The following is a 25,954-nucleotide window of genomic DNA, read 5'->3' as shown; positions in this document are numbered from 1 at the left end:
AAAAAAAATATATACATAGAGAAGCTCTCAGCCGCAAGTCTTCCACATACTAAGAAGTCTTCGCTCCAAGTGGTGAGCCGCAAGTTTCCATACCTCTACGTTTGTGATTAAAGCTCGGCTCCGCATTCGTAGTGAAATATCAACAACAAGTGATCTGTCCATTCAAGAATAAGCAAAGCCCTTGATTGACGGCCGTATCGTGAGGAGAAGAATCAGAGGATTACATCTTTTTATTTAAGATCTCATAAAGATTGTAACCCCCGCTCAAATTCTTGAAATCAAATATTACTCTTTGTCGCTATTTTTCTTGTCTTGATTATTATTTTCAGGAACGAAAGATTAGTCGTTACAGTTGTTATAGTCAACATTTTCATCCATTTACTGTAAATTATTCAACTGAAATTGATGAGAAGTCACTAATTGTGAGCATCATTGGTTGACTCAAAAAAAAATAAATTGTGAGCATCATAGTATTTGCAGAAATATGAACCACCTGGAAATTTCTGGTGTAACCTGGAAGTCTTCATTTAGCATAGACTATTAGTAGAGTAGGGTCAGCTGATAGATATAGAAGCACCACTAATTGATCTCTCCTAAGTAACAACATATGCGAGTATGATTGTGATATCGGTATTGACAGAGAGCACCTATAATTCATCTTTACTTTTATTTGAGATTTTAAGTTTAACATTTACTGCAAAACTTAGTTGTAACATTGAGTTGCAATAACATTGAGATGCAATGCCAGGGAATCGCTGATCAAACTTTCAAGTTCCTGATGTTCACTCACTTTTTTGTAAGAACGCCATAAGTTGACGCGTCTTTTGTTTCGAAATAGTAATATAGAAAACATGATGTTGGTTAAGGGTATTCCAACAATGTGATTCAGATAATACACTAATTGGTAAAATGAATATAAGGCATTGTTTCTGTTTACAAGGATTTGCTACCTGTTACAAACTCCTCAGAAACTGTAATGTAGTTGGGGATCTTGGCCTTCTTTGATCAATAAAAGGATCTATTGGTGCTTAGTGACAATCTGGAACGAAAAAGCTCACATCTTCTCAAACATGAGTACCCTTGAAATTTTCAACCTCAAAGTAAAAAACTGTGGCAGATAAAGAAAAAAAAGTGACTGAGACGTGCCAGTTCACCTTCTACGCCCAAGGGAACCAGTAAGAGGTGGACCCAGTTTTCCGTCAGTAAAGTAGCTTACGTATTGTGATCAATTGTTTGTTTCCTAAAACAAGAATCTATCTGTTGATTTCCTAACTGTGAGCATGAGTATTCTATTTTTCACTTGGACATGTATTTGACTTTCTTTCTTTTTTCTTTTTTTCTTTTTTTTTTTTTTGTGGTTTATGTAATGTGCAGAAATTCTTGCTTGGCGGGAGGCTAATGTTTGGACCAGATGCTAAGTCATTGATTATTACCTTCACGCTCATCCTTGTCCCTGTTGTTCTGTTTTGTGTATTTGTGGCAAGAAATCTTGTGCATGAACTCCAAACAGAAAGTGCAGGATATGCAATTTTGGTGATAGCTATTGTCTTCACAATTTATGTTAGTTTCTTATCTCTTCCTTTTAGGGGCTGTTAATGATCCATCACACGTTGCATACGTCTCAGAAAAAATACATGTGTTCCTTCTTCAATTTCTTTGAACAGAAGCCTGAGTTTCTATCTTTCCCTTTTTCCCTCCCAAAAAGGACTAGAGGCTTCTGCAAAGATACCAACATTGTCCACTCTGTTGCTTACATTGTTAGTAGCTGTCTTTACGCCTTTCATTTTGCTTGACTTTGATAACTGCCAAGGTGCTTTCTTCTTCTTTTCTTCACATAAGGTGAGCACTCGGTTCTTGAAGACACAGGCAAGTTGGGAGCATATATCTAGAGAGAGAAAATGACAAAAATGGTCTCTTATCTTTGGTAGTAGGTTCAAAATAGTCCTTAAGTATCACATGAGCAATTTTGGTCCTTTAAGTTTGTTAAAAGTGAGCAATTTTGGTGTCCATCAGATTTTTGCCAAACTCTTATTGCTAAATTAATCAGAGCTGTGAAATTTCATTTTAACCAGAAACACCAGAAATTTCTGTCAAAATAACAGAAAGCGCAACATAAAAAACTACAACCAGAAATAACAGAAATTGCACCTTCACAACCAGATTCTTGAAATAAACCAAAAATAACATAAACGGCAAAAAATGTACTTTTAAATGTGAGTTCCTGGTAAATATTTTCTATTTCCACAATTCCAGTTAAATTTAAACAATCAAAGTTTGGTAAATATCTGATGGAGAGTGGAGACCAAAAGTGCTCATTTTTGGCAAATTTACAGCACCAAAACTACTCAGTTGATACTTAAGGGACTAATTTGAACCAACTACCAAAGATAAGGGACCAATTTATCATTTTCTCTCTTTATATATATATTTTCTTGTGGGTGTGCAGTTGGTTACAGTTGGAATCCCCTATAAGTGTCATAATGCTCTATTCTGTTTTTCCTTGGTATTTCAGCATCATAATGTGGTATTGGTTGCTGTAGGTCTTTACACTTCTGGCCTCAACATCAGCAAAGGATCCTGGCATTGTCCCTCGTAATTCTCATCCTCCAGATGAAGTTCAAGGGTATGATTCTTCAGCTTCCGTTGAAGCTGGCAATGGACCTTTGCCTCAAGAAGTCCTTGTGAATGGTTTGCCTGTACAATTGAAATATTGTAAAACGTGCATGTTGTACCGTCCACCAAGATGCTCTCATTGCTCGGTATGTGATAATTGTGTGGAGCGATTTGATCACCATTGCCCTTGGGTGGGTCAATGCATTGGGAAGGTAATTACATCCATTTTCTTTACTATTTCTTTTTCTTGAAGTTCAACGGAGAATCTGCTATTTGGTGCTTTTCTTACGCCTCCTAATTTATTTGGTTCATCTAAAGATGAAACGTGGCGACTGTATCCTGGCTCCGAATTGTTGATATTGGAAAAATGTTGACCAACTTGTTGATTAGCAGTTGCAGGAGAGGGGTTTAATTATTATGTCTAATAGCTTGGTGTTTTAAACGTGTGATTGGAATATGTAGACTTCGGCTCAATGAATGTTTTTGCTTAACCAAGATGCAGCTCTTTGTTCTCAATGAAATGTTTTTGCTGAAGCTACTGATGTTGACATTGAACATGTTTCAATTCATAATATCTCTAATAAATCTTTTCTTAGACTATTGCTTTAATGTGATGAATATACATTCAAGATGTAAGTCACCATTGTTTATCTTTTATATTTACACATCTGCTCTCAAAAAGTTGGGGGAGAAAAATGTACTGAGTTATGCCTACTACGTTTATATAAGTTTCTTATGTATATATATAAGAATTCTAGGAAAAGAGAAGCTTTTCTTCTACTTTAAATGTTGTTTAGATATCCTTTTGAGACACTTATTCCTTTTTTCTCTTTTTCTTTTCTTTTTTTTTTTTTTTGGTGCACAGCGGAACTATCGTTGCTTCTTTCTCCTTGTTTCTTCAACGGCCCTCCTTTGTGTTTTCGTCTTTTCCATATCAGCTTTGTATCTGAAACTTCTTATGGATGATTCTGGAACTATTTTGAAAGCTATCAAAGAATCACCAGTATCTGTGGCGTTGATGGCCTATTGTTTTATTGCACTGTGGTTTGTTGGAGGTCTAACTGGCTTCCATTTGTATCTCATAGGTACAAATCAGGTTAGTTTGGTTTTAAACCTCTTACTATTGATAATTTAACACTTATCTGCTGTAGTGCATTTGAGTACTATCATAGTCATATTTTTTGTTCCTATATGATGGCTCTGTTATTGTCATGGTGTTATTGGACACGAGCATGCATCCCTTCCAAATGTATGTTGGACACGAGCATGCATCCCTTCCAAATGATTAGGGGAAATCTAGATGATAGTGACATAATTGTTCCCTGTTTGGCCTCTATTTGCTATCATAGAGGGAATTCTTTATTAACGTTCTTCATTGCATTTTTCGGATATTTTTCAAGGGTCATTGTTTCCAAAAATGTGACAAATGTTTATATGATTCTGCTAATTCATATATATTGGAGGAAGTGCAAAGTTCTAGTTCAAGAATATGATCTATAGTTAAGACTTGAGATAATCCAACTTAAAATGTAAAACACGTATTTCCTTGAATAATATATGTTTGTTTTGGCTAGGCTTGTTGATTTGGCTATAAAGAACAAATACCAGAGCTTGTTCCATCTCATGCGCCTTTTCGTTTTGTTTCTATTTCATAAGATTCCTAAACAAGTTTTTCTCCCTTTTGCTTGGGGGAGGGGGGGTTGTGGGGTAAGTCACCTATTAGGATTCCTTAATCCTTACCTTCTATTAGAATCTTGTAATGCTCGATTAGTTTAAACTTTATTCTTCTTGCCTTCCATAAGTTTCGAAAGAAAAAGAATTGGAAAAACATTTGAAGGAGTAACGCTTTGGTAGTCAAAAACGAGTGCTTTGTGTGCGAAGTAAACTTTACATCTATTTAGGGGGAAATGCTGATGAAAAAGGAATGGGATGAATATTATTTGTGATCCTATCACACTTTTGGAAAACTAGTTGATAGATATACAGCTTTAGTGGCTTTATAAATGCTGTTCGAAAAAGGAGATTGATCTCCTTCTGATTATACATCTTTTACTGGTTGGTTGTATTTTGTGATAATGATGGTTGGGAAATTTTATACGATATTGGTATGTCACAAAAATTGATTATGTTTTTACCTGGGACATCCTTTGTCTTTCGTCATGCTTAACTTTGACTTGTTTTAGTTACCAATGATCTCTGCAGACCACATATGAGAACTGCCGTTACAAGGAAGACAGCAGGGTCCGTGTATATAATCGGGGATGCATAACAAATTTTCTTCAACTATTCTGCTCAAGCATAGAACCTTCCAAAATCAATTTCCGTGGATATGTACAGGAAGAGGCATCAAAGCCTCCCAAGAGGAGTGACATTCAAGAAAAAGATATAAATATCTCTGATGGGGATACAAGAATTAAGGTGGAAGACGATCTTGATATTGGAGATGATATTATAAAGATATCCCAGCGACGTAACTCTGAGGAAGTTGGAGATGTTAGAGGTAGAGGAAGTGACAGGTCGCCAATTGGTCGTTCAGAGGTTGATTTTGGATTTGGTCTCGAGTCTCAGTTTTCCTCCAGACCCTCATACTAGCTTGAACAGAAAAAGTGAAAGAAACCAAATTCAATATCACCTTTTTATTTTTTCCCCGGTACATTCCTATTCCTCCTGCTGGCATTATTTGGAGCACTCAGAAGGAGGTTCAACTGATCATTTATTGAGGTTTAAAATGTAAACGTAACTTATCGCTAGCTATGAACGTGACTGGTGTCTCTTTCTCGGGCTGCTCGGGCTCTTCCGGCTCGTGAGGGGATGAGATGACATCTTTGTTGGATAGTATAGATAGTTAGTTCACAAGTGTATTGCTGGTTTTAAGTATTTATTGGAAGAACTGTAGCTATATTACCAAAGGCTGTTTGGATTCTTTACTTTGTATGTGTCTCCTCTGGAATATTTTAACAACGTGTACATCTTTTCTTGTGGTTTGAGGTGCTTTTGAGCAAATTAAATACTGGCTGTGATTCAGATAAACGTTGCTGTGAAAAGACTATTTCTTTGCATTTAATACAAAAGCAGCAGTTGAGTTTGTTCATGAGTCAGACAAGGATATAAAAACTCACATTTGAGCAAATAGTTTTACATTGTGTGTTGACCAAGGCAGAGAAAATGGATAGGATATTTGTAGAAGTGAGAGAAGACTGGTTATTCAAGGGAAGTACATGTAATTGCAAGTAATTTCAATTCAATAGATCTCCACATGCAAGTGTCATTTTGTATTGTATAAATAATTCAGCATTAGGGGTTGGGTTAAAATGGGATTTGGATCGGGTTATAATCTGGATGGGTTAAATGACGTGGATGGTTTAATTGGACGACACATGGCAAATTTGGTACTTAAAAATCAGATGTGTGAGCTGTTAGAGGATAATGACACAAATGGGTCAAATGTGTCACGGTGGTGACATAAATGAGCCTAACTAGTAATGAGTGGCATGGATGAGCATTTTTAATAGTTCCATGATATATTTGAGCTTTTTCCCTAAATAATACGTACTCAAACTCTAACTCTGTATTAGTAACATATAAGAATTTTAGTCATGCATTCACATTAAACATCGAAGATTCAAATGAATCATCCAACTGAAAAGTTTCTATTTCTCAAAGCAATACTAACTAACTTTCTTGTATTAATCACCAAATTGAGCATTACATAACCATAGCACAGCTACCACAGCTTGCTATCGAAAAACAGTAAATACAATAATGTCAAAACTCAGTACTCGCGAAAACAAACTCCTAGGCCTCCTCAGAATTTGTATTGCTGCAGTTTAGTCCTAATCCCAGGTGAGGCTCTCACACATGATACATATGCAATTTCCTTAGCTAGCAGATGCCAGTCCCTTCTCCTCTTCTCGAAAATCCCAGTGTTGCGTTCTATCCATATAGCATGAATCACTTCAGCAAATATCAGCTTAAAGATTGTAGCCTGTTGAGATTTCCCCTTCGCCCTGCTTCAAACTTATCTTAAACTCATTTAAGATTTTAATAAAGTATTTTATTTTAACCTGTATTAACGAAACTTTTGCAATCATCTTCTAGAATCATCTACCACAACAAAAAAGATCCAATAAATTCAAATCTGTACTACAATAATTATAACCTTAGTTTAGAATTTTTACACAAATTAACCTAGCAATCCTACAAAAGTTGAAGTAAATAATAATGAAAGTACATTATAAGTAAAATATTTTATAACTATATTTGAAAATAACTTTAGGATAGATCTTTATAAGCGTATATGAGCTCACTAAAGAAGCAAAATCTTAGACGTTTTAAGCATAAAAGTTATTGTAATACCTAATAAACGCTTCGGTTGTTAAAGATAATTTTGCTTCAAAGTTGCCCAAATTTTACCAGAACGTATAAGGACAAATAATATATTTAACTAATTTCGAAGCTAAATTGAATATCTGAAAAATAAATTTTAGATATGAAAATATACGGAAAATACTATAAATTGCAATTCTCCTATCAATATAGAGAAAAGATTCTTAAAATATTTGTTAAAGTTTATATAATTAACGTAATAAATATTTTGAGATAAAGGAGTAGAAAATAATTTGATAAGGAGGAAAAAAAAATCACAAAAAGTCATTATAATATTGACCAATTACAAAGGCCCAAGTGGAATGTAATGATGGTAAAAGGTGAGACCAATTATAAAGGTCCAATGAATTGTCTTAGAAAATAAATGAGGGCAAAAATCAGAACAAGGAAAAAAAAAATCAAACTACGTGTAGAAGCTTCATAGGATCAAAATCAAATTGAGGACGACAAATTCTTTGGTTCCCTCTTATATATAGTTATAATTATAATATTTAGAAGTTTTAACACTTAGTTTTGTGAAGGTTAGTGATTTTTTTTTTTAGAAAATCAACTATTATTGTGGTATTGATATTTTGATTATCGAACTCAATTAGTTGTTGAGTTTTGATCTATTAGATGTTGTGGCTGAATTGTGTTGTTGTTGAAAACTTTCTCACGCACAACCATGATAGTGGGCTAGTGGCAATATGATAGGAAAGATAGAAAGAGGAAGACAACGGGGGCATAATTATAGTTTTCAGTATTTTTTTAAATGTTAATGACACGTGTCACAACTCTACAGGAGCGTCACATACACATGTTTTTAAAACTGATCAAGCACAAAAGTAGGGTGGGCGTTTGGGCCATCGGATTGGATATGAAATTTTCGGATTGGATATTTGATTTTCGGATTGAAGAAATTACAATCCAAATAAGTTCGGATTGGATTGGATATTTTAAGTTCGGATTGGATTGGATATTTTAAGTTTGGTTTGGATATTTCGGATTTTCGGATTTGACTCTTGAGACTTAAGACAAACTTATTAGGAACGAAATTCATGTGTTAGTTCCACAGAGGTAAATCTAAATCTTAATTGCTCAGTAAAAAAAGTCTGCCAGTTCAAATTAGGATTAACAAATCCAAGTCATGTCCAACAGAGTAAATCCATACCAAATAAAAGCATTTTGAAAAAGTGAAAATGAACAAAATAAATCTAAGTAGTCATCTGGAAAAATAACAAAGAACTCTGTCGTGGGTGACACTAACGTGAGACTTGAGAAGTAAGAAAACCCTGTATTATATTTCATTTAGTAGAGAATCGTATATTGGATTTAATATTTTAATGAGTAGGGTCATAGGTACTAATCTATTAGACCTTTAGAAACTAGACTTATTAGTACCGAGTACATATGATATAAGTAGGTCTAGATAAAAGATATAAAAATTTCGGATTTTCGGATATCCAAAAATCCATAGTACTAAATCCATATCCAATCCAAAATCCATAAATTTTAAAAATAAAATCCGAAATCCAATTCATAATCCAAAAATCTAAACCAAATATTTAAAATGTTTGAATTTCGGGTTGGTTCAAACTGTGCCCACCCTTATACACAGTTAGAAAAATAATTTGATGTATAACAGATTTCCCGGTTCGAGGGGGTGTCCCAGGAATTTGACCTCAAATTCATGAGCAACCTATGTATTCACAAAAACCTATGTATTCACAAAAAAAAGTACATTACTTGAATTGCACAATTTTTTTAAAAAAATATTTTCCTCAAGTTTTGAAGCAGCGGGGTTAAACAACTTGAAGTATTTAACTCTTTTTCCATTCACTTCGATTTTTGTCGCTTTTTTTTTAAAAAAATAAAAAAAAGAATTGTTGGATTTTGATAAATATATGATAATATACTTCCAAACACATATTAGATTGATTATATAAGTTATATATATGTAGCTTCTTCCAAAAAGTCATATGCATTGTCAAAATATTTAGCCATTTCCAAGTAATACAATAAATTTTCTTAGAGTGAATCTATTTTTGTGTGCAAAAAATTAAAGATATCTAGTTGTGATATACAAAAGTATTGTGACGATAATTAAATTAAACAGTGATGAATAATAAAAGCTCAAAGACTAGTTATTTTAAATATGAAATAGATTCTTGAAATTATCAAAACAGTTACTCCTTCCGTTCACTTTTAATTGTCCAGTATTCTAAAAATAGATTTTCACTTTTGCTTGTCACTTTTAGCATATCAAGAGAAGACAATTTTTTTCCTGTTTTAACCATAATATTAAATATTCACTTCAAATCATTTTTCAAATCCAATAAAAATATGCACCAATTAATATGGATGTATTAGTAAATTATGAACTTCATTTATTATTTCTTAAGGGGTGTGCAAAGTCAAAAGTAAACAAGTAAAAGTGATCGGAGGGAGTACAAGTCAAACTAGAAAGTAAAAGCAACGAATTGGATTACTACAACACAACAACAACAACAACAACAACAACAACCACCCAGTGAAATCTCACGACGTGGGTCTGGGGAGGGTAGAGTGTACGCAGACCGAGTATACGCAGACCTTACTCCTACCAAAGTAGGACGGCTATTTCCGAAAAACCCTCAGCTCAATAGAAATCATAAAAAGAGGTTAGATAAGGCCAAGAAATTCAAAGCTGTATGGAAATGAAAATAACGAAAGCGACTGGGTTGCAAATTAAGAGTGCAAAGTCATTAATATATATCGTAAAATTTTACATTTTATTGTTCTAGAATCAAGTTATATTGTTCTAATTTTCTATTATACCAATATGAAATTAGTTATTTTTCAGAAAAAATAATTTCATTGGTGTATGATACCTTTTTGGTTAAATTTGTCAACTAGGAAATATCAATCAGATTATCCAAAATACAAAAAGAAAAAGGAAGAATAGAAGCACTAAAACTTTAATACAATTTCCAAAATGAGTTATTGATCAAGCTTCAACAAATAATAAAAAAATAAATTAGAAAATATGGTAAATGTTTATTTCAAAATTCAAATTAATAAAATCATACCGAATCAATAATGTATTAAAAAAGACTAAACAGATTGGAACTTTATTATCTATCAAAAAGAATTATCGGGATAAATCAATTATAAGAAATTAAACAATAATTCTGCATCTTAAGAAGCTAAAGAATATTTCAAACAAATTATATACATGAAATTTTATTGAAAAAGCTTAAGACTCTTATAAAGCCTCTGTTTAATCCATTAGTTTTATTTTGTCCCTTATTATTGGAGGAAAAAACCAAATAAAATTTCTGTAGCTTCTTTAAAGAAGTAGATTCAAATTCATTTTTTTGCGCGGAGTGCCCTTCTTTTGGGGTGGTCTTTAAATTTTGCCCCTCATATTTGTGGTCTTTAAATTATGCCCCTCATATTGCTGGTCTTTAATTTTTGCCCTTCGCATTGCAACTTTGAGCTTTCGCGCGGAGTTACGAGTTCGAACCCCCGCTCAAGCAAAAATTAAAAAAAAAAAAATCGCAAGACAAGGTTTGAGTCGCGTGTATACGGACCAAGATACTTTTGTTAAGGAATTACAAATTTTATGCGCCGACCCGCATACTCATGCCTTATGGGCAGACTTGGCATAAGTATGCCGGGTCCGGCATAACTTTGATAATTCCTTCACAAAGTTATGCCGGTGGGGGCATACTTTTAATGGGCAAACTTTTATGACCTAAGATAACTTTGTGAAGGAATTATCAAAGTTATGCGGACCAAGATACTTATGCCAAGTCCGCCCATAAGGCATAAGTATGCCGGTCCAGATAACTTTGATAATTCCTTCACAAAGTTATGCCTGGGGGCATACTTTAATGGGCAAACTTTTACGCGGGACCCGCATAACTTTGTGAAGGAATTATCAAAGTTATGCGGACCCGCATACTTATGCCACGTCCGCCCACAAGGCATAAGTATGCCGGGTCCGCATAACTTTGGTAATTCCTTAACAAAAGTATGCCGGTCCAGATAGCGAAATTTAAACTTGCCTTGCGAATTTTTTTTTTTTAAAATTTTGACCGCGTGGGTTCGAACTCCGGAATCCCATGGGTGTTAAGCCGAAGGGCAAATTTTAAAGATTTCAAATATGAGGGGCAAAATTTAAAGACAATTTAAAGAAGGGCAATTCTGCGAATTGCCCATTCAAATTATCCCTAAAAGATATTAAGAGCCCGTTTGGATTGACTTATAAGTTGTTTTCAACTTTTTTGAGTATTTGGTTGACCAGCTTATAAGCCATTTTGTGCTAAAATAAGCCCAAAAAAATGATTGGGCCCGTTTAGCTTAGTTTATCTAAAATAGCTTATAAGCCAAAAAAAAAAAAAAAAAGTTGGGGTAGCCCAACTTATTTTTTTTTTTTACTTATAAATTGTTTTCATCTTATAAGCTGTTTTTTTTTTTAAGCCCATCCAAACAAGCGCTAACACCCTTTTTGGCAGAGCATAACTATTCCTCCAAGAAAACTAGTTGGAAAATAAACCAAATAAAAACAAAAAACAGAAAACAAGTGTAACATGACTCGAAAGTAAAATCTAAGGGGTTGTTTGGTGGGAAACAAGTTATCTCATAATTAAGTATTTCGAAATTGATTATTTTGGGATTATTTTTTCCACCTCCTACAGGAGTAAAAATAACACTATATTCCCAGGATAACTAATCTGAGATTAGTTATACCTCGATTTTATCTCAACTAAACATGTGATAAAATCATCTTAAATTTATTTTGGGATAAATTATCCCTTATTCCTTGTACTAAACGAGCCCTAAAAGTCTTCAAACTCGATTGAAAGAAAATGGATCGGGTCGGGTTAAGCAGGTGAGTTTTAACGAAATCGGGTATTTAAAAATTAAAGGTGAGTCATTTGATTCTAAACTTGACACGTGTCTCTCCATCAAAATTAAAGGCAAATTTATGTCAAAATATGATGAAAGGGGTATATTTGGACCGAAAGTATAGCGGAAAGGGTATATTTGAACTGAAATTCAAAAGAAGGGTATATTTAGCTACCGTTTGGCCATAGATTCCCAAAAAAAAAAAAATTGAAAAACTTGATTTGGGTGAAGTTTTTCAAGTTTTGAAAATGTGTTTGGCCATAATTTTTCAAAACATATTTCACTTTTTGTATTGGAAAATTTACTTATACCCATGAGTTCTAAAAACTATTAAGAATACCCAACAATACAAAAACATACATACTTGCTAATCCCAAATTATGCAGAACATGTTATTTTAATAACACACTTACTAGCTACTACAATTCAAATTACAATACAAAGATCTACTTTTATGTTACGGTTTTCTACAGTCGGCAGAGCAATTTTCCATTTCTTCTTCTACTATTTGGGCACAACTTAACTCGTTCACTTTATAGAAGAGATTGTTTTAATTGTGAAAACATGATAAATACGGCTTTAATGGAGGAACATGATAGATAAAATTAGTTGGGTCATAAATAGATAGGGCCTTTTTTTATATATATATAAAACACAAAAGTTTTTTGGAAAGCCAAAACATAGATCTTGGCCAAAAACAGGCTTGAGCAAGAATTTGAGATTTGAAGATTTGTTTCCAAAATCTATCAAAATTTTATGGCCAAACAAAGATTTGAAAACAAATCGTCAAAATATGCCCCCAAAATCTATTTTCGAGAATCTCAAGGACTGCAATGAAAATTTTCCAATCCTTCTTTATTCAACTAGATGATGAAAGCCCATGCTAGCACGGGCCGACCACAAAAAATAGTACCATACTTTTTTTTTGTCTGTCTAAAAAAGAATGATATATTTTTATGTTTAGAAATCATTTCACTTGAAACGTCCTCTTTTACTTTTAATGAAATGATTTAAATCAACACAAATATTTATGACTTGTTTTAGATCACAAGTTTCAAAGATCTTTCCTTTCTTTTTTAAATTTCGTGCCTAGTCAAACTATTTCACATAAATTAGGACCGAGAGAGTACCTTTTAGTAATATAATTATGGAATTTTTATTATAGAAAGTATTATAATTCAATTAATTTAAAATATGAATAAATTATTTTACTTAGTCCGCTTCTCCCATATATGATTTTCCTGGGTTGGTTCTCCAATTGAAAGATTTGAAATACACCTTCTCCTACCAAGTTTCATGCTGTCATCTCTTTCTACTCAACAACACTGAAAAGGGCTCTCATGTGTCGGCATCTGTTGTAGTCTTAAATTTTTAAGTATAGACCAATTTCATCATTTTAAGAAAATATGTGTATACATTTCTTGACCGTTAATATTTCGTCTTCTTGTTATTATTCCTCATTATTTGTATGAGACGTATGTTTTGGGTATAAGTTTTAAATCTTTTGGTTTTACGACTTCTTTAGCGATTTTTGTGTTCAATTTAAATCGTTATTTCTTTTTTCCCGAATTTCTCTTCTTTAAATTTTCTCTAAGCGTACCTTTACCCTTTTCTGAACTTATTATCATTATTTAAATGTCTATTTTTTTTTTTTACAATTGTCTCCTACTTCTTCTCCTGGACCCCACCGATTTTTTTTTTTTTGGCAATTGTTTTATAATTCTTCACGTGGATCCCACCTTATTTTTTTTTTATTTCTACCATTATAGAAGAGTGGATCCCACCTTAATTTTTTTTAAAAAAATTACTATTATAGATCAATTTAAATCGTTATTTTTTTTTTCTGAATTTCTCTTCTTTAAATTTTCTCTAAGCGTACCTTTACCATTTTCTGAACTTATTATCATTATTTAAATGTCCTATTATTTATTTATTTGTTGCAATTGTCTCCTACTTCTTCATGTGAACCCCACCTGTTACGCCCTATTTTGAACGGGTCCAAGATAGTTTGTAACTTCCCGGTTCTTCTAACTGGTTTAAAAAGGGTTAGAGTCGCCACCTTATTTTTTAGGAAAATCAGGAAACCTATATATATTTGTGTGATTGTTATATCTCGCATTTTGTACATTTGGATATTCCGAGTTAATTGCGGAAAGTTAAGGACAAGGTTATATTTTTTTTTTTTCCGGCTTCGTTAAGAATGCATGAGTCGCATGTTCATCTTTTATTGGTGTGGAGCATTAAGGGTAAATTTGGAATAAGGAAATTAAGGGCAAAGAGTTGAAAAAAAAATATAAAAAAATATATTCATGAAGTAGCCAAATGGCCAAAGTGGCCGTGGGCCCCACCCTAACTAGGCCAATATTTTTATGCCATGAAATGGCACATGTGTACACTACATATTTGTGGGAGTTGTATGTATATATATATACAAAGATTACCATGCAAGACTACAATTCATCTTTCATAATTTAAAGAAAATTCTAGAAAATTGGAGAAAATTGGAAAAAAAAAAAAAAAAAAGATGGCACATGACCGGCCATGTGCCTATATTTATATATATATATGTGTGTGATGACACCATATATATATATATTATCATTCTTCATCCTAGAGAATTCAAGAACATGAAGAGAAAAAAAAAGGGGACCTTCGAAGAGAGGAGAGGCCGGCCGAACATGTCCCTCAAATTTGATAAAGAAAATTATTTCTTTCAAGCTTTTCTACTACGTGGAAGGTCCTCTACAACGTGGAGTAGTCGTTGGAATAAGAAAACCATCCGTTCTTGCAAGTGGAACCTTGGCCGAGAAGAGGGATTGAAGGGAAAAGGTAAGGTTCAATCTTTTCTTGCATGGGTTATGGACGTTTTGAGCATGTTGTAATGTGAAGAAATGGATGAAATTCATGAAGTTGAGGATGATGGTGTGGTGGACGAATAGGGGCTGCCTTGGTGTAGATGGAATGAATTAAATTTACCTAGTATTTTAGTTGTTGTTGTGATGGATTCTATGATGTAAAATGAAGGTTTAATGATTTAAATAGAGTTTGTAAATCGTGTGGGCTATTTTGGAAGCTAATGTGGTTGTAATGTGATTTCTTGTATTGATGAAAATGATAATGCTAACGTATGGAATTGTCGATAGAGTTTATGAATTTGGAAGAAGAAAATGTGTTATTGATGTTCCTAATGTAGTTGAAGGATTTCGGGTGGAATGGCCTATTGTTTGGGTTGTTTTGAATATTGTATGGATTGCTTGGAATGTTCTTAAATCGTGTTTGAATGGTCTCGGATTAATACTTGAACGTATAGTCAATGATGTTGGTTTGAATGCACGTAGCTTATTTGAATATAAATGAAATGTTGTCGAATTGTGTAGAAAGGAATTATTAACGTTAGAATGCGTTTTGAATCACTTATGGATATTGTTAGTATGGTTGTTGGTTTGGTTGTTGTTGATTTGGCCGAGTTGAATTCTCGGGGGTGTTGAAGTTATAGGGGAAAATTACCGAATTTTTGTAGACAAAGTGTTAATTTGGAATTGGATTCTTAAGTGTTATGGCTAATGGTTGATACCTAATGAAATTATTGTAGATCGTGAGAAGTCGAGACGTAAGTTCGGATTAGCTTAGGAAGCGGCTAAGGTATGTAAAGCTCAACCTTTCTTTCTTTGGCATGTCTTAGTTGAAAGTAAGTTATGACACAAATCTGGGGGATAATTCTATTACGTGATCCGAGCATGTTTATGATTCCTATTGGCTTCTTGATATTCGTATTCTTAATGTGGTCAAATCATGGTCCTTATGTCACTTGTATAGTTAAATTGCAAAAGTTGCATAAAGGTTTTGTTTTCAAAAGAGTTTTGTTCCTAAACGATTCCGAAACTACGAACGTCCGTAACTTTCACCGAAAGGCTCGGATCGCTCCGATATGTTCGTATGAGGTTCCATGATAGGTAAGGCCCGTAACTTTTACGAGCGGGCTCGAATTGACTTGATATGTGCTTGCGATCCCTTAAAGTTATTTTAATGCAACTTTAATGACAAAATATTTAGAATGGATTTGATACGATCTTTTTTTGAAAAGAACTTGACATGATTATCGTTTTAGCTCTTAAGCGTCGACTACCTACTTATCCATTGAGTCTGTTATGATGATTTATGTGCATATGGTTTCTCACTACTCTGCTCGTGCGAAGCTCAATATGTCTTTCACTGAGACCCGGGCCAAGACATGCATTCGTGCACATTCCACTGCATTATTCACCGAGTCCCCCACTAGAGGGCCGGGACACGCTATATATATATATATATATATATATATGATGATGTGATGATGTGGGGATGGCGGCCAGGATGGCATACCGAGTCCCTTGCTAGCGGGGCCGGGACACGCTATTCACCGATTCCCTCACAGAGGCCGGACGTATATATATATATATATATATATATATATATATATATATATATATATATATATATATATATATATATGCATGTATGCATGTACATGATGATGACATGATTTTATTTACCGAGTCCCTCACTAAAGGGCGGGACACGCTATATGTTTATACTATGATTATATGATATTGACATGCATAATACATGTTTTCAAAGGCAAGTTTTATGATTCTCCGTACTCTTTACTTCAGTATAATCCCGCTTACTGTATTTCATGCTTTACATACTCAGTACATATTCCGTACTGACCCCCTTTCTTCGGGGGCCGCGTTTCATGCCGCGTGTACACCCAGATGAGCGAAGATAGTAGTAGAAGATGTTCCGGCGGGATTGGCGAGCTCCATTTTCTCCGGAGTGTCGCCGAGTCGAGTATTATGTTATGGTATCATGTTCGTGTTAGAGACTTTGCGTACGATGTTAAGTGTACGATGTCGGTTGTATAAGTGGCTCCAAAAGGTGTATCGTTATGTATTATGTTACGTTTCTTATGATTATAGATTTTATTTGAGTTCGGGAAGATCAAAAGCATGTTTTGTAAAAGTCTCTATTATGTTTCCATTGTACGATTTAAGGGCCCGACTTAGCGAGCATGGACGTCACGAGAGTCGGCGGTTCGCTCGGCCCTAGGTAAGGGTCGGGTGCCCATCACACCTATCGGATTAAGGGTGTGACAAATTGGTATCAGAGCAGTTCGTCCTAGGGGTTGTCTGCAAAGTCGTGTCCGGTAGAGTCCTGTTTATGGTGTGAAGCCGGCCACATTTATAAACAGGAGGCTACGGGGCATCTAGGATGGTTACTCTTCTTTCACATCTTAGATCGTGCCATAGAGCCAAGTCATAGGAGATGAGATTCCTGTTACTAACTTTTGATTTTAGCAGAAGAATGGCGTTGGTAAGAAGGCGACTAACGGTATTTGAAGTTACAAAGCACGCAGGTAAGTAAAGGTACGAAAGATATATGTCGAGTACGGTAGTGACGTACGATTGAAGTATAAAGTGAGGACAAAAAGGGAAAAGAAAGAAGAAAGTGTAACAGGTGCAGTTGAGTTGGATGTACGAGGTAAGTTAATCATTTTCATACTATTGTTGAATATTGAAAGTCCCGTGCGGTTGTGACATGATACCATATGATATGATATATACATATATGTGATGGCCCTGTGAGGCACTGTTGGTATTTCTTGCGTGCAGGTTTTGGGATAGTAAGGAATACAGAGGAAACTCTGCCGAAATTTTTCTGGAAATAATAATATGAGAATGAGATATAAGTTTGGCATATGTTTTGAAAGGGGCGTGTCGATAGTAACAATGAGATTTGACTGAGCCGCGAGTACGGCTGCCCTTTAGGAATAAGTTAATTGTGGAGTTGGTGGTAATAGTAAATAGGAGGTCGATGGGGATATGGTAATAAGGAATTTGGAACGGACTAGCAATACTAAGAGATAATCTAGAAAGGACTGGTAGGTTTGGATAGAGTGATATGTGTTAAGGCATCGATTGAATTGATAAGTAGGAGAAAAATATGATGGGATTATGGCTAAAGGGAGTAGTGATACGGTTAAGACAAGGGTATGAAGGAAAAAGAGTGGTAACGGATAGGAATATATTGGTAAGACAGCCGATGAGACGTGTGGTGAGGACGTTTTGGAATATGTTAAGATCCCAATTTACCCCAGAATATGTGACGAAGGTCATGCGGTGAGGTAGACGCAGTCAGGAAAGCGTTAAAGCGTCGTATTTCATCAAAGTTTTAAAGTTAAGCGTGCTGGAGTGAGAGAAATTTTGGGATGGGTGACCCCCCTGGGAAGTTTTCTGAAAGTCTTACAAATTCAGACGTAAGAGGCAAATGAGAAGCTAGATTAATCTAAGGAAAATTAGAGTACGGAGTGGGCGTAAACCTTAAGAGGTCGAGTAGGACGGGGCGAGATTAGGTCGGTGAAAAGAGGGAGTTAATGGAAGGAAGGAATAAGAAGAAGCGAGACAATAGTGTAGTAATAGGTTATAACGTGTATAACGGAGGATACGAGTGCCATAAGTGTCGGGACGGCGGAAGGCCAAGTTATAGGAAGATGAGAAACAAGATAGAATAAATGTCAGAAAATGACTGGCGTGTTACGGATAAACGTGGGTGAATAGAATACGTTTTGAAAGTGAGAGAAGGATTATGTAGGAGTAGTGTGTTCTGAGAGACACAGAGATAGCATAAGATTCCTCGTGTGTAGAATAAAAGACAGACATGAACGGAAGAAATGATAAGGGATACCAAAGGGAGCACCCGAGATAGGTTAGGATAAAGGTAATATGCCAAAAGGACTTTGGATACTTATCGTCGAAATAAAAGTGCGGTCTAATTGAGCTTGGAAATAAGGACATGGGGAAAGTATAAATGGATAATGGTATGAATACACCCCTAAAGGGGGGAAGCGGGTGAGAGAAATGTAAGGATGAGACAGGAATAATTGACACGGTAATGTGTTTGATACGGATGCCCAAGCTACAAATAAGACCCCTTTTTCTGAAATAAGCTAATAAGATCGGAAAACCAGCAATAAGTGGAAAAAAAGTCAGGATGGTATTGAAGGCAGTGCGAGAAGTTTTTGCAGAAACCTTGAATGACAGGACGCTAGACAATGGACGTGTATGGAGAAAAAGAGTATGACAAGAGGATGGTATTGAATAACCTAAGGGATAGTATGAAGGATAGCGATCCTATACTAGATTAAGGGCCAAGATGTCGACTATAGAGGTGTTCGCTAATGCCATTGTAACTTGTTTAATAAAGGAGAGGGAATAGAAAATCCTTTATGGTAGGAAGTGAGGAAGTCAAGAGCGATTAAAGGAAGGGAAAGAAATATGACAAAATAGGACGAGCGGGTTTTGGTATGAACGAGATATGCAGAGCAGGACGGGCCAGAGGACGAAAGGACTATGTCTAAGATTGAACATACCTTATATAAGTTGTACAAGGATAGTGATGCCATCTGTAAGTATTGATATGCTACGAATAAGACTAAGTAGGTACCTGAGGAGAAGAGTAGAGGCTTAGCAAGGACAATGCGGTGGTGATATTTCGGGTACATTACAGAAAAAAAATGTAATGATGGTTTAAGCCAGTTACTAGGATAGAATTGGTGCGGAGGACGGACGAGGCATGGCTGTGGTTGGACTAAGGATCTGTCTCGATACCGGAGGTAAGACAAGAGAAGGGAAAACAAGGTAGAACGCAGGGATTAGTAAAGCGACGCTGAGGTATTTCTTGGGTTAATCTGAACACCTTCGCATATTCTTGCAGGGATTGCAACATAATGCGTGACAGGAGGGTAAAGAGCAAGAAAGATCCTCGAGCTAAAGGTACAAAAAAGATGTCAGCAAAGATAATAAACCCGAGAAGACACTTGGAAGGACAGTGACAGTTGTAGTAAAAAGGAACAGCGAGGGGTAGTTGGAAAAATTTTTGAAGGGAAGAGAGAACGCTGCTCCTATGAATGGAAGTAAAAGAGGCCACCGGATATTAGAAGAAAGGTCGTGGACCACTAAGCAATCTAAATATGAGAACACATGCTATGGAATCACATGAAGCATCAACGTGAAGCTATACCCAACTATAATGATAAAAGTCTGCATAGGAAAGCTAACAAGGAATAAGGACTGACGAAAGGACCGCTAATATGAAGAAATCGGAGGTACGAGCAAGGTAATGGCCTATTAGTAAGGGAACAAGAGAAAGGGAATGTTGTAGGACGGTGGGTGGTTATGGCATGATAAGTCAAGGCTACAGTTATGGAAACAAAGATTTAGGTAAGAGTGAAGCACTAGTGAGATTCCGATCAAATATACGAAGGCAAAGAAACGGAAAAAGTGGATTGCAGGCAATGAAGGAATTACGTAAGAATGAGAAGAGACTGACGTATGCTTTAAGGTAGGAGTGAGCAACTAATAGTCGAACCTTAAAGAGGACATAACGGTTCCTAAGGAGAAAAGGATATTACACCCTATGATTTCGGTACATTGGGATCCGTCGGAGTTATTGTAATGAGACGTAAAGTCATGGGCGCTTGTGTTACGACTATAAGGGTCTGAGTTCGTGTGGCGGAACAACAGTAGAGAGGGAACGACTTGAGAAGCTGAAGAGAAAATGAAGAAAGAATATAATCGAAGGATGAGATTACGTGTTGTGGTAATAAAGGAAACCCCCCCAAGATCCTTAAAAGACCTTACGAGACTAGTTGAACATTCGAGGACGAATGTTCTAAAGGGGGGAAGGATGTTATATCTCGCATTTTGTACATTTGGATATTCCGAGTTAATTGCGGAAAGTTAAGGACAAGGTTATATTTTTCGGTTTGTTAAGAATGCATGAGTTGCATGTTCATCTTTTATTGGTGTGGAGCATTAAGGGTAAATTTGCAATAAGGAAATTAAGGGCAAAGAGTTGAAAAAAAAATATAAAAAAATATATTCATGAAGTAGCCAAATGGCCAAAGTGGTCGTGGGCCCCACCCTAACTTGGCCAATATTTTTATGCCATGAAATGGCACATGTGTACACTACATATTTGTGGGAGTTGTATGTACATATATATACAAAGATTACCATGCAAGACTACAATTCATCTTTCATAATTTAAAGAAAATTCTAGAAAATTGGAAAAAAGTGGAGGAAAAAAAAAAAAAAAAAGATGGCACATGACCGGCCATGTGCCTATATTTGTATATATATATGTGTGTGATGACACCACAAGGCACAACTTATCATTCTTCATCCTAGAGAATTCAAGAACATGAAGAGAAAAAAAAAAGAGGGGACCTTCGGCCAAGAGGAGGGCTGGCCGAACATGTCCCTCAAATTTGATAAAGAAAAATTATTTATTTCAAGCTTTTCTACTACGTGGAAGGTCCTCTACAACGTGGAGTAGTCGTTGGAATAAGAAAACCATCCGTTCTTGCAAGTGGAACCTTGGCCGAGAAGAGGGATTGAAGGGAAAAGGTAAGGTTCAATCTTTTCTTGCATGGGTTATGGACGTTTTGAGCATGTTGTAATGTGAAGAAATGGATGAAATTCATGAAGTTGAGGATGATGGTGTGGTGGCCGAATAGGGGCTGCCTTGGTGTAGATGGAATGAATTAAATTTACCTAGTATTTTAGTTGTTGTTGTGATGGATTCTATGATGTAAAATGAAGGTTTAATGATTTAAATGGAGTTTGTAAATCGTGTGGGATGTTTTGGAAGCTAATGTGGTTGTAATGTGATTTCTTATATTGTTGAAAATGATAATGCTAACGTATGGAATTGTCGATATAGTTTATGAATTTGGAAGAAGAAAATGTGTTATTGATGTTCCTAATGTAGTTGAAGGATTTCGGGTGGAATGGCCTATTGTTTGGGTTGTTTTGAATATTGTATGGATTGCTTGGAATGTTCTTAAATCGTGTTTGAATGGTCTCGGATTAATACTTGAACGTATAGTCAATGATGTTGGTTTGAATGCACGTAGCTTATTTGAATATAAATGAAATGTTGTCGAATTGTGTAGAAAGGAATTATTAACGTTAGAATGCATTTTGAATCACTTATGGATATTGTTAGTATGGTTGTTGGTTTGGTTGTTGTTGATTTGGCTGAGTTGAATTCTCGGGGATGTTGAAGTTATAGGGGAAATCTTTCACCGAAATTTTTGTAGACAAAGTGTTAATTTGGAATTGGATTCTTAAGTGTTATGGCTAATGGTTGATACCTAATGACATTATTGTAGATCGTGAGAAGTCGAGACGTAAGTTCGGATTAGCTTAGGAAGCGGCTAAGGTATGTAAAGCTCAACCTTTCTTTCTTTGGCATGTCTTAGTTGAAAGTAAGTTATGACACAAATCTCGAGGTAATTCTATTCTGGTGATCCGAGCATGTTTATGATTCCTATTGGCTTCTTGATATTCGTATTCTTAATGTGGTCAAATCATGGTCCTTATGTCACTTGTATAGTTAAATTGCAAAAGTTGCATAAAGGTTTTGTTTTCAAAAGAGTTTTGTTCCTAAACGATTAGAAACTACGAACGTCGTAACTTTCACCGAAGGCTCGGATCGCTCGATATGTTCGTATGAGGTTCCATGATAGGTAAGGCCCGTAACTTTTATGAGCGGGCTCGGATTGACTTGATATGTGCTTGCGATCCCTTAAAGTTATTTTAATGCAACTTTAATGACAAAATGGTTAGAATGGAGTTGATACGATCTTTTTTTGAAAAGAACTTGACATGATTATCGTTTTAGCTCTCAAGCGTCGACTACCTACTTATCCATCGAGTCTGTTATGATGATTTATGTGCATATGGTTTCTCACTACTCTGCTCGTGCGAAGCTCAATATGTCCTTCACTGAGACCCGGGCCAGGACACGCATTCATGCACATTCCATCGCATTATTCACCGAGTCCCCCGGCGAAGTAGGGCGGGATATATATATATATATATATATATATATATATATATATATATATATATATATATATATATATATATGTGATGATGTGGGGATGGCGGCCGGGATGGCATACCGAGTCCCTTGCTAGCGGGCGGGACACGCTATTCACCGATTCCCTCACTAGAGGGCGGGACACGCTATATATATATATATATATATATATATATATATATATATATATATATATATACATGTACATATGCATGCATACATGATGATGACATAATTTTATTTACCGAGTCCCTCACTAGAGGGCCGGGACACGCTATATGTTTATACTATGATTTTATGACATTGACATGCATGATACATGTTTTCAAGGGCAAGTTTTATAATTCTCTGTACTCTTTATTTCAGTATGATCCCATTTCGTATTTCATGCTTTACATACTCGCACATATTCCGCACCGACCCTTTCTTCTGGGGTGCGTTTCATCGCGCAGTACACCCTGATATTTAGCCGAAGATAGTAGTAGAAGATGTTCCGGCGGGATTGGCGAGCTCCATTTTCTCGAGTTCGCCGAGTCGAGTATTATGTTATGGTATCATGTTCTGTGTTAGAGACTTTGCAGACAGTGTTAAGTGTACAGTATGTCGGTTGTATAAGTGGCTCCAAAAGCCGGTGTATCGTTATGTATTATGTTACAGTTTCTTATGATTATAGATTTTATTTGAGTTCAGGAAGATCAAAAGCATGTTTTGTAAAAGTCTCTATTATGTTTCCATTGTACGATTTAAGGGCCCAGCTTAGCATGAGCATGGACGTCACGAGAGTCAGCGGGTTCGCTCGGCCCTAGGTAAGGGTCGGGTGCCCATCACACCCTATCGGATTAAGGGTGTGACAGTGATACTCCATTTTTAGTCCACGAAACCTATAAGATTCTAGATAAGGGTTTTATTTACTCCGAGGCGAAGGTATTAAGCATCCCTCAGAGCCCATCCGAAGACAGTCCTTAGACTTAGTTTAATTGAACACTAGAGGGGGATTATCTATCTGTTTATTATTATTGTTACTTGTTTTTAAAATGTTATGACTTCATGAAAAGCTACACTAGGTGATAATATACTAAGTATATACAGTGTATAAAAATGTATTTATATCAAGTATCAAGTATTCATAAAGAATGTATAGTAAAAAAGAATATATAAAAGAGTACAAAGAGAATGTACCTCGTAAGTATAAAAGTATATCTGTTGGTACAAAGAGTGTATATATATATATTAGTGTAAAGAATGTATAACTATATTAAGAATATATAAAATAAAAAAAATGTAAGACTATGTAAAAATAAATATATCAAGGATATAAAGAATGTGCGTCTATGTACATTAAAAGAATGTATGTATATTAAACATATAAAGGACATATTTCAAGTGTAAAAGAGTGTACGTCAAATCTAAAATGTATAAAGAATTGTATAATTAGGTATATTAGTGCATAAAGAATGTAAAATAATTTACGAATATTCATTGGTGTAAAGATTTTATATAACGAAATTATTCAGAAAAGTGAAGTTTATTTGACTTGTTTCTACCGTTTAGTTAAAAATAGTGTTTGTTTAATGAATATCCTATCAAAAGAATAAGGAACAAAATAATTGTAAAAAGTATTGGTAAAAAATAAGTATAAGGAATTGTGGATAAAAAATGAGTGAAAATGTGTAATGCCTCTAAAGAATAAAAAATTTGTAAATGGACGACTTAATATTTGCCTAGCGTCAAAATGTGCATTTAACTTAATTAAAATATGTATTAGTGTACATGAAACAATATAAAATGTAAGTTGTATTAAGAGTGTATAAAGAATATAAAATAAAGGATGGACTGGTATTTTTGCCTAAATGTCAAAAGTGTGAATTTATTTAACAAAGTATTTATACCAAGTCAATTTAATCTAGTTATGAAAGTATTGACGGCCTAAGTCTTGCCTAAAGCAAATGAAAATTTTAAGTTTAACAAACAAGGCGACAAGTAAATAAATATATCAACCCGTCATTCCAAAATTAAAGTTTCCACTATACTATGAGTTTATGTTTTGTACAGTTATAAAAAATACGAAAAGTAAATACAAATAGTGATTCGATGAAGTCTTTGGGTTCCTTCCGAGGGTCGTCTTCGGTATGTATCTCCGGGCACCTGTATAAACACTTAGTAAAAGTGTTAGTAAGAGAATAAATAACTATCGAATGAATTAAATGTAACACCCTGTAAACTTGAACTAGGCGTGAAGGTGTAAAAATCTAGTGTTAACATGATATTATATCTATATGAATCTATTCTTGATGAATTCGGATGGAAGATGGTCGTTTTGAAGTCAAACCAACAATTGAAGTTCTTAAGGGCTCTTAAATTCACCTAAGTTTTGATAGGTCTGTCTTCTGGGCGATTTTGATGAAAATGTGTTGCGAATTTGGAAAAACTTCCTTGATGAAAGTTGTAGATCTTTGAAATAGTTTTCCAACGGTAGGTCGCCCAACCCAAGCAAAGTTGCGTACAAAAAGTTATGCCCGTTTCTTGAAGCCTGTCTTCGCTGGAAATTTGGCCTGTGTTACGGTGAGACATTACGGACCGTAACACGTGTTACGGGCCGTAACATGGAACCGTAACGTCTCAAAAATCACCAGAACTCTTTGGAAATTTCCACTAAAGGACGGTCCAAAGAACGGTCCGTAACACGAAGGACGGTCCGTCCTTCGGGGGCGTCCTTTGGCCCGTTTTCACCAGAAAAATATAAATAAGACACTTGTTTTGTTTATTCCTCTACTTTCTAAACAACCCTAAGGACGAAAATCATTCCTTCAAGTCTTCAAATCAAAGGTAAGGACATCCTTAACATTGTTAATTCATTCTAACATCAAACCCATGATGCTTAACATGATTCTTGTGACCAAAACCTAGGGTTTGCAACATAATTCCTTCCAAAGTGATTCAAGCTAGGGTTTGGGTGTTCTTCATTAGAAAAGTGAATTGTTAAACCTTGTTTAACAAATTAAGGTATGTCTCTTTTGAACATACTCTTTCGATCGATTTTTATGAACTCTTTGGTTGTGATTTGTATGTCTCTTTTAAAATCTAGGGTTTGCAACATAATTTCTTCCAAAGTGATTCAAGCTAGGGTTTGGGTGTTCTTCATTAGAAAAGTGAATTG

At 35.2% G+C, this 25,954-nt stretch overlaps 1 protein-coding gene across 3 annotated transcripts in view; it reads left to right on the top strand.

Annotated features, from left to right (window-relative positions):
• LOC132059380 (protein S-acyltransferase 8-like) overlaps positions 1 to 5,707 on the top strand; it is an 8,252-nt gene extending 2,545 nt beyond the window's left edge. For 2 of the 3 annotated variants that reach the window (XM_059451978.1, XM_059451977.1), the window contains exons 2-5: positions 1,375 to 1,560; positions 2,541 to 2,825; positions 3,479 to 3,709; positions 4,816 to 5,707. In XM_059451978.1, the coding sequence (XP_059307961.1) occupies positions 1,375 to 1,560; positions 2,541 to 2,825; positions 3,479 to 3,709; positions 4,816 to 5,205 (1,092 nt within the window). In that variant the 3' untranslated portion in view covers positions 5,206 to 5,707. The remainder of the gene's footprint in view (positions 1 to 1,374; positions 1,561 to 2,540; positions 2,826 to 3,478; positions 3,710 to 4,815) is intronic. The other variant, XM_059451979.1, reaches the window with a different exon arrangement.
• Positions 5,708 to 25,954: the final 20,247 nt, after the last annotated feature.

The sequence above is a fragment of the Lycium ferocissimum genome, chromosome 6 (assembly GCF_029784015.1).
Source record: "Lycium ferocissimum isolate CSIRO_LF1 chromosome 6, AGI_CSIRO_Lferr_CH_V1, whole genome shotgun sequence".
NCBI classification, from domain to species: Eukaryota; Viridiplantae; Streptophyta; class Magnoliopsida; order Solanales; family Solanaceae; genus Lycium; species Lycium ferocissimum.
The sequence above is the reverse complement of the archived record's forward strand: the minus strand, read 5'-3'. Positions and strand labels throughout refer to the sequence as shown.